Source organism: Telopea speciosissima, chromosome 7 (genome assembly GCF_018873765.1).
Source record: "Telopea speciosissima isolate NSW1024214 ecotype Mountain lineage chromosome 7, Tspe_v1, whole genome shotgun sequence".
Lineage (NCBI taxonomy): Eukaryota > Viridiplantae > Streptophyta > Magnoliopsida > Proteales > Proteaceae > Telopea > Telopea speciosissima.
The window spans coordinates 18,829,560-18,839,184 of record NC_057922.1 but is presented as its reverse complement, the minus strand read 5'-3'; the positions used below and the strand labels follow the sequence as shown (position 1 = coordinate 18,839,184).

General features: G+C 39.3%; 1 protein-coding gene across 2 annotated transcripts in view; it reads left to right on the top strand.

Moving 5' to 3' along the window:
* The first annotated feature begins 233 nt into the window (after nt 1-233).
* LOC122667769 overlaps nt 234-9,625 on the top strand; it is a 30,279-nt gene continuing 20,887 nt past the window's right edge. Inside the window, exons 1-2 of one of the 2 annotated variants that reach the window (XM_043864192.1) lie at nt 249-343; nt 461-544. In XM_043864192.1, the coding sequence (XP_043720127.1) occupies nt 523-544 (22 nt within the window). In that variant the 5' untranslated portion in view covers nt 249-343; nt 461-522. Of the gene's footprint in view, nt 344-460; nt 545-9,625 lie in introns of both variants that reach the window. The other variant, XM_043864193.1, reaches the window with a different exon arrangement.

Here is a 9,625-nt window from a genome sequence, read left to right as displayed (position 1 = left end):
TTGCGCAAAGATTCCTGACCCACTAAAAAAGTGGACCATTTTCAATGAATAACAGATTCTTGACAGCTGTCAAGGAAGTTACCAAGGAAAGCCTATGAAGAACCATGTAGTAGGTTAGGTGTTACGAAAGATTACTTTTTAGGTGTAACGGTTGACGGACCGGCTCACGTGCTGGCGGTCCGGTTTACACGAGCTGGTTAATTGGGCCCCACGCTTCTGCTTTACGTTAACTTGTGCTTTTTTTTTTTTTCACATTAACTGCCCTTTAGGAAGAGAAACTGGTCTACTGTCGACATGACCGACCCTCCGTTTCTTTGCTTCTCTTCTCCCTCTTCACTTCAATGTAAGGTCTCCCTCCTTATCTGCCCTCTCTGTATTTTTTTTTTTTTGTGTTTGTTTTTTTGTTGAGTTTTGTTTGTTTGGTTTTTTTTTTTGGTGGGGTGTGGTGTGGTGGGTTCAGGCGGAAAAATCTGGAAAAAGATCTGATGTACTATCTGGTGGATCATAACTACAATAAAAACAATGATAACTATAGAGCTTAAAGGTAAGATTTTTCTTCAAATTACCGATCTATTGATCTTCGATATCAGTTGCTTGTTTGTGTGTTTTTACAGAGTATTGTCTTTTTTTTTGCTGAGCATAAGAAGTTATCCAGTGATCGTGGATCTTAGATTTTTGGGGAATTTGCGTGCTTGTTATGGGATTTGAGAAGGGTTTTTTGGAGGTGGATTTTGAGTTTTGATGTTTAATTTCTGAAATTCAGTTTTCTCATGGCGTGATCACTGTCTCTGCGTTAGATGTTGTAAATTAACACTGATCAGGAGCTGAATTACATTCAAAACAGAAGAAAAGGCTGAAGAAAAAGGAAAAAAGAGAACATTTTCCCCCCTTCAGTGATGTTTAACGAAGTCAATTCTGAACTGGCTATTAGGGGTACTACCAGGTTTTCATCCTACCCCAAAATTGGGGAAACTAGTAGACGGATTTGAATTTTTTTGTTGATTTTGTTAAGATGATGTGTTATAATCTTGCTCCTGTTGGACTTCTCACCTGAATTCGAGGGGAAGGGAAAGTGATAAATGGTATTTTGCGGTGTTCCTCATTAAATTCCTACATATTTCGGGGTCTTCCAAATGTTCAGTGGTTTCTGGAAATGTAGGGCTTTTGGTTACTGGAATGTCCCCCTCAGTTTGCTTCTCATCTCTTGTGATACCATAGACGAATATTTGATTGGAGTGTGTATTTGGGCAATGTTGCTGAATTCATGAAATTAGAGTTCCAAGTTTTGAGGCTTAAAATTCAAGGAATGTGTCATTGTCTTTGGGAGGCTATGTATGGATCGATGCAACTGACATTTTCTCTATATAGTCATTTATACTTCCTCGGTCTCTTGGGCAATGGTCATTGTTGAAGATATTATTGTGTTCAATTACTTGTAATAGTATGACCAGCGTAACTCAAATTTATAACTCATGAAAACCTTAAAGTTGAATTATATTCTGTCAAACCTGCAAGTTTTAGTGTTATTGAGGAGAACCTATGAGTCCATGCTCTCTTAACCTACAGAACTGTAGATCTTTGGAAAACTATTATATTTAAAGTTCTTACTGGCATACGTCAGGTTTGTACGCTCATTGTTCTGGTCAGTGTTTTCATTATTGTTGATATAAAATTTATATTCATATGTTTATGATTTCAACATGTTCCTGACTTGAAACTGGATATAATAATTGTGTATGATATTACCTGGTATACATTTACCCCTTTATTGTTGATGTATTGTCATTGGCCTAGCCCCTATAACCTAAGATTTAATCGTCAGATGGATCTGACTCTTAAGCACATACCCTCACCTATGACCTTTGCCAGGACTCACTTTGATTGACACATATGAGAACTAAGATATTGTTGGCCTAGGATGTTGAGTGACTTGAGTCCCCAAACCCAAAGCTTCCCAACTCTTCTTTTTCCAGGGGAAGACATTCTGTTGTATTGACGGACATGTTTGTCCTGTTTGTAGCACCCTGAAAGTGGATAGTACTAGAACCTTGAGCTTTAGACGAGTAGTTGATTATGCAATCCAGTAGATTATTGTTGACGATGTGAAAGCAACCCTAAATATTTAAGTGGCTTTGATGAATAAATGGATTGTTGTGGGGCCTCTAGGGAAGATTCCTAATCACGCTAAAAATCTGGTGTAGGTGTCCCAAGTCCTAATCCTACTAAGAAAGTACTGGAAGTGTTCTAGTTGACGTAGGATTTGTTAAAGAGTAATTTGAATTTCAAACAGGGAAGGTCAGTTCTATACGATTGTGATTTGTCAATTCAGAAACCAATAAATGACTCTGAATGGCAGTCTCAATGCTGAACAGAACTGAATATGGCCAGAGATTAATACAATCCAAAAACAATTAAAGAAATTAAAAGGAACCTGTTTTTTTTATTTTGATCACGAGAAAATTAAGATATCTTTGATTTAAAAGAACAAAAACAGCATTTGTAATGATGAAATCCGAACAAAGTTATAGAACTGAAAACAGAATATCATACCTGATCTGTCCAATGGAGTTTGCAGATGTACCTGTTCATAATGTGTAATGTAGTTCTAGATAGGGTAAAGTCCTACTAGAAGCCAAGTAATCCAGGACCTGTCAAACAGGTGGCCGATTGGGCTGGTTTGGGAAATTAGGTCAAAATATAGGGTTAGGATAATAGAGGTAAGTCTTATTTAGTAATGGTAGGCAGGTCTAATGGAAGCTAACAGTGTAGGTTTGGTTTGGTTTTAAACAAAATTTGAAAATTAGGGTTTCGGGTTTCTGGGTTTCTGAGTTCTCGGGAAGGAAGGGGATGATGAGTTCTAGGGTTTAGAAGTAGACTTCAGGGCTGGGGTTTTGGTCGAGTGTTAGGAAGGATGAGAGGGAGATTTGGTTGAAGTTTGAAGGGTTTTGGATGGCTAGATTGGTCTAGACTGGTTTTAGGGTTTTGGGATTTTAATGGAGAAGTGGAGGATTAGGATTTAGGTGTTAGGTTAGGGCTGGAATGGAGATTGAGTGGAGGGAATGTCCTGCTGTAACTGTGGTAGGAATATGCAATGAAACTGATGGTGGGATGGAGCTGGACAGAGGTTAGGCTATCCTTCTGTTAGATGGATCGATTGGGGTAATGATGGTTTAGGTTAGAGGATTAAGAAGAAGAAGGGTAGTTGCAGAAATTTGTAAACAACTTACTGGGATGAAGATCAGCAGCAGCCAGCAGCAGTAGCTTGAAAGTTGATTGAAGAAGACCTCCCGATCATGAACAGATGCAAGGAGTCGTAGGAGATCCACCTACCCTTCATCTTGATATGACTCACAAGGTTGTCTTAATATGACTCACAAGACTCACTCTCAAAAGAGATGACCAGCAGCAACAATGGCAGCAGCATAAACGATATTTTTTTTAAAAATTAAACTGTGGGGGAGCCTCCCACGATTCTGTTATTAATAAAGGCCTAAGGGCCAAATCCTAAAACTAAATTCTCTCTCTTCCAAAGTCGTGGAAGGAGTGTGAGACTAATAAAACACTTAAAATAAAAAGACCTATCTACCCTAACAACTTAAAACACTTTAAATAGTTGAGATTCCTAATTAACCAATAGGATATAAGATCCTACTAGCCAATTGGAACACTTCACTTAAATTAGACCAACTTAAATTGAACCAATTGGATGCAACCAATTTGAACCGGTTCAATTAAAAACATAAAAATAAAACTAAGTATAGAACTAATCTAAGGCTCCTTCTATGACTCTATGCTTAGGGTGGCTTCTTCAACTCGAGGAGGCTTGGATCTACATCAATGTGCTTCTAAAGTTTTGTTTGGTGACAGAATACAAGGAAAAAAAGAAAAAACTAGAGAAGGGAAATAAATCTGGGAGAAAAGGGGAAGTTAATGTTGGGAAGATGAAGAATAGAAAAGAGGGAATTTTGTATCACAGAAAGGAAGAAGTAGGAAAGGGAGAAGAAGAAATAAAAAGAAGCTGTGTTGAGTTTAACCACACCTTTGGGAGGGGGCTAACAGCTGAAGTTCTTTTCAATTTTCTGTGCCTCATGAAAGAAGTGAAGTCCAATCTCTAAATAATTCTCTGGCTGGGATTTCCTTAAACAATTCATCGGCTTGAGCCCAATGAGCAACTATGCATTTGATTCTTTCAATTTTCTTCCGCTTGTTTGCTCTGGGACAACCTCTTATTTCTTTCCTCTCGTAAAACCAAAAAGATGCTATAAGCACTGCCTTGCAAAGAAATTTTCCATTTCTTCCCAAAAAAGGGTTATGCTGTAACCATGTGACTGTGAGTTTGTTGACATCTTTAGAAAGAACCCAAGGGTGATGAATCATGAAACAAATTGAAGAAGTGGAACCAAACCTATTGGGTAAAAGGGATAAAACAGAAATAGATGATCAACAGATTTCCCATCTCTCAAACACATCAATCAAACTTGAGGGGAGAGGAACCTTCTCGGTCTCCTCTTCTGAAACACATCAGCTGTTAATACTTTTATATGATAAATTTCCATTCCAAGGCCTTCCACTTCAGAGGTAATTTGGATTTCAATGGGTCCTTATAAAGGAAAAGAGCCACAAGGGTTCTTGATGGCGATCCCGGGGTTTGGAAACCCTGTTAGGTTCGTTATGGGTCCACCCAAATACCAAATACCCTAGTTACAAAGGAGTGGCAAAATCTGTAATCACAAGTTCTCAACGGGGAGTGGAAAACTTGTAATAAATCAGAAATTGGGTGAGTCTAATAGGGATTATGAATTAATGTAAATGGTCAAACTTGGAAGGTTTTATAAAATATGGACAAAAGAGGATAGATGAAGATGGAAGGGGCAGTTTTGGAAACAAGGGTAAAATCAGGGTTAGAAAATAATCCACAATTGTGTCTTCTTCAACCTTTGGACAAGAAGAAAAAGAAAACCCAGTGGTAGTGCAAGAGACACTTTGAAGTAGAGAACTCCCTCACTTGAAGGTCTTTCAGTCCAAAATTTTGGGGATAGAAGCCAGCCCAAGGCCACTCAAAAGCCACAAGCAACTAGTTGGAAGAACCAACAGAAGATGAACTGGGGAGGTCTCAACCAGTAGTTCAGTAACCAGCTGAAGTTGCTGGTTCATATCTCTGAGAAGTGGAGTTGATTCACGGAAAGACTCTAAGCTTTAGGTTGCAATAAGGTAATGTTTCAAACACCTAAATCTCAGAATCAAAGATTGAGTATTTAAGGAGTTTTATCGATTAACATTTAACCTAGATATGCTGCTAGAAACAGGGGAAGGGTCTGAAACAGTATACAACAAGATAGAAGAAAGAAGGATAAGAGAGATAAAGAAATAAAGGAAAGGAAGGAATAAAGAGCTTACTGGAAAAGGTGGATGACTGAATTGGTGGGGAAGGAGAGGAAGAAGAAAGGAGGGGAGAAGAAAGGCACGATTGTCCCACACCACAGCAAACTCAACTTTTCAATTCATTTTCATATGTCCAATGCATTGAGCTACAAGCATATTTAAAGAAAAGAAAAAGACTCTAACAAGGAAACAACTTTACTAAGTTTCCTAACCAAAAAACAACTCCAAAATTTTCTAAACTCTTCCTATGTATCCTACCCAAAATAAAAGACTACATAATATTTTCTCAAAATAAAATTAAACTTCCTAAATCTCCTACTGAACCAACCAACCATACTTGGACCCAGTTTTTGGTTGGGGCTTTCAAACAGGATTGGCCCAGTCCAAGGAAGTGCTCCTGCATCAGTTCTCCTTGTCATTGGCTAGGATCAAAAGACCTTAAAAGGGAAAGAGCCTATGGGGGGTTCTCCTTGTCAGGGGGGTAATTTGGATTTTTATGAGAATTTAAGAGAAAAAGAACCACGGGGGGTTCACCTTTAATTCAGGCTAGGATCAAAAGACCCAAATAAGCCTGCGGATAATGGGCCCTTGCACAGAATTACAATGCGAATAGGGCAACAAGGACTGACCTGGTAATATCAAAGGAGATATGCACAGAACTGTGGCAGAGAACTTCTGGAAAATTAAAAAAAGAACCAGAATTTAGGGTTTAGGAGTGATTAAATAATCAGAACATATGATACAGCTTAGGTTGAAACTACAACCTAGTGGTCTGTAGGACCCAAGGAAAATTGCGGTTCTGATTGGCCAATTATCAGGCTTCTTGTGAAATCCAATAGGACCACATTAGGTCTGGTGAGGTTCTAGTAACAGGATTAGGGCTTGTTAAGAAGAGAATTGAAGTTTCAAAGAAAAATAGTAGCAGAATAAGAAATATAAGAAACAGTGAATGGCGAAATAGAAAACAGAGATTAAGTAATTGAACTGAAGAACAGAATACTGTAACCTGTTCAACCTGTACTTAGATCTCAAAATGTGCCTCAAATTTGAAGAAACAGTAAATAGAAAATTGAAAAGAAAAGATGAGATATATAATAGGGAGAAGAAGAGGAATGGATGGGAATAAGAGAAGAGATCTGAGAAGATACCTTTTTGATGCAGCTGGTAATTTATCAAAGACCAAAAACCCCTTAGACACTCAGGATTCTTTTTTTTTCTTCTTTCCAGCTGGTAATTCTCCCCCCTCCCCCCTTTGCATTTAAATTGACTCAAAATCCTAATGCTATTTAAACTCTATCTTAGCTTAAACAAACAAGTTTAGAAACCAACTCTATGTAGCCAAAGCATAATAGATAATCCCCTTGTATGACTGTTACTAATAGGACACATAACTATTAGATATAAGGCTCTTTTGCCTCACTAATGACCACAAATCTGGCCACTAAATAAGAATTACAGGTTTGTCACAGTTACACGTATTGTACCTAGTGGAGCTAATCCTGGCCTTCTGTTTAGACCTTCGGGGTACTCTGCATTACATTTGTATGGAATTTTAAGAGGGGGTTCTCTTGAAGTTTCACCATTTTGAAGCCACATGTTGCATTAATCAGGCTGATTCAACTTCGGCTTGGTAGATCACCCTTTAGACCGTCTTTATGTCAAATTCCATTGACTATCTCAACAATATTGCCCATCATCTACAGTAATTTCTATCATGCCTTTTCAGTTATCAAATCATTAGAGGGATAGATGGGGGACCAAGTGGATTAGCCCATCTATCAAGTTTTTATGCGAAAATCAAATGGCTCGCTTTGTATTGGATATTTTCCCTAGCTATCTAAATCTTTCCCGACATTGAGCTTTTGATTGTGCACATTGTGCGATGCTTTAAGGCTGAAACTTCATGATGGAGGGGGGATGTTGATAATTTATGTCCACAACATTTGGAATCCAATTGAATTTTTATATGGCAGTTTTTGGGCTCATCAGGAGAAGGCTCTCTTGACAGCCATTGAGGAAAAATTTGACTTTTTTTATAATTTTAAGACTCGTAGGTAATCAAATTGCAAATCTGACATGTGGTAACACAGACACATTTGACACTCCTCCCCTGTCCAGAAGTGAAGTGGGTTTTGCGTCTGATGCTCCGTGTCTGCATCCGCCCATTTGACACTCCTCCCCTTGTCTACAGAATACAGATCATAGGCAGGACAAGGAGAGATCTCGGAAGATTTGATAAATCTTATCATTTTTTGTTTTTGGTTTGCAGCAATTTGAGGTTTCCATCCTGGAGAACTGGTCTCAAGGCTTGCTTGCTCTATGTGCTCTCATATGTCTTGGGAATGCCTCTATTAAAATCATTATTTTGTATATTCCTTTCTTATCACATGAAATTATCTCTCATTGTGTGTTAAAGAGGGGAGTAAAAGGTGGGCACTGGTGTGTTTGGAGTGAAATAAATGTTTTGTGGCAAAGAAATGCTTGGGTGTTTGAAGCTAAGGAAGAATCAGCGTGCAGAGTAGCAAAGAAAACATACAGAACGTTGTTGAGCTGGTGTACAGTAGTGTCTGGCTTTAGATGAATCAATGCTTACTTGGTTTGTGATAATTGGGATAATTTTGTAAGTGCATAGGGTGGGTTTTTGGATTTCTGTTTTTTTTTTTTTTACTTTGGAATGTAAAGATGGGTGGTGTGGTTTTGTAGAGAGTCCTGCGTGGACGAAAGTCTTGTTCACAGTATTCTGAATGTACAGGTTACTTTTTTAGAAATATAATACAATATCATTTTACTTTTTTCTCTTATAAAAAAAGATGCATACTGGGGAGATTCAGTAGTGATCTGTTGTGGCATCTTTATTGATTTCATCATTAGAGATTGAAGATTCCGTTTTTGGGTGTAACATGTCCATTGCAGTTGTTTAATCTTCTTATGAAACTAGGGTAGAGAAAAAAGAATAATGAAGCACAACCTGATCTTACTGATTAAAAAAAGGATCCGATTTGAGTAGTTACCAATTTCTGGGAAATGTACTAATTGGTGATTGATTCGTCTAGTACTAGAGTTTGGATTGCCAATCCCCTGCGGTTGCACACACACACACACATATATATATATATATATATATTTGTGCATCCATGGGGAATCCTTCTACATGAAACTGTCATTGGTCGATCAGCATCCCTTTAGAGAGTAATTTTAATATTTTTACAGCTTGTAGACTTCTCTCCTTTAAGGGTGATTTTGTTTTAGGCTATCATAAGAAAATTTTAATTGGTTTGGTTTGGTTTTGACCCAATAGACTCTCTGCTCCAAACCAGTCAGGCCTGATAAAACCAAAACAAACTGTAAGACTTGTGCTTGGAGGACTCCACCATGCCAGCCTCTGGCAGAATGTGCCTGAGAAGCCACCCAAAAATGAGCTGCGATGCAGTTTTTGTCACTGGAATTTCACCTTCCTCAATGACTTCTATGAGGACGAGGAGAGAATAAGCTGAAGTTGGACTGAAGCTCCCACATAAAATGGATTTTTGTGGTGGTGGTGGTTGTTGTGAAGTCTTCATCACTGAGCTCAACTCAGACAGAGGGTAACGTGGCCCACACGTCTACTACTTCTGTGTCATACCTCCTCGGACTATGGAGACTGTAACAAGCCCTTCAAGAAGCGAAAGATCAATGGTGATGATGGCATTTATGAAGATAACTGTGGCAATGGTGCCGATGACGACGATGAAGATGATGCTCGCTCCATTGGATCTGATCATTGGAAGAATGTATGCCTATTGCGATCATCAATTCACTTACTTCTACAACTAACTTAGCAAACTAGTAGTAGTGGCATTGGTAGTCGTGGGTAGAGCACAAAATTAGTTGATGATGGTGGCGGTGGCAACGGATGGGTAGTGAGGGAAGCCAAAGGAGTGGAGGAACAGATTGGGGATGGCAAGCAGGGTCAGTGAGGAGTGGAAGGAGAGATCAGAGTTGACGGAGGAGGTGGTGAGGAGGGTGTTGAAGAGGGATTGAGCTCCTCTCCAAGGAGCCCAGCACCCAGGGAGTGCCCACGGGGTTATCCAGCCGTCGGGCTGTGTCACACACATCCCGATGGTTGACTGGGCACGCGCCGGGCTGTGTATGTCACAGCCCAGCCCTTGGATGCGCCCCTGGGCACTCCCTGGGTGCTGTGCTCCCTGGAGAGGAGCCGGATCCGTTGAAGAGGGAGAGATCGGGGAGAGGAGGGGTGTAGTGT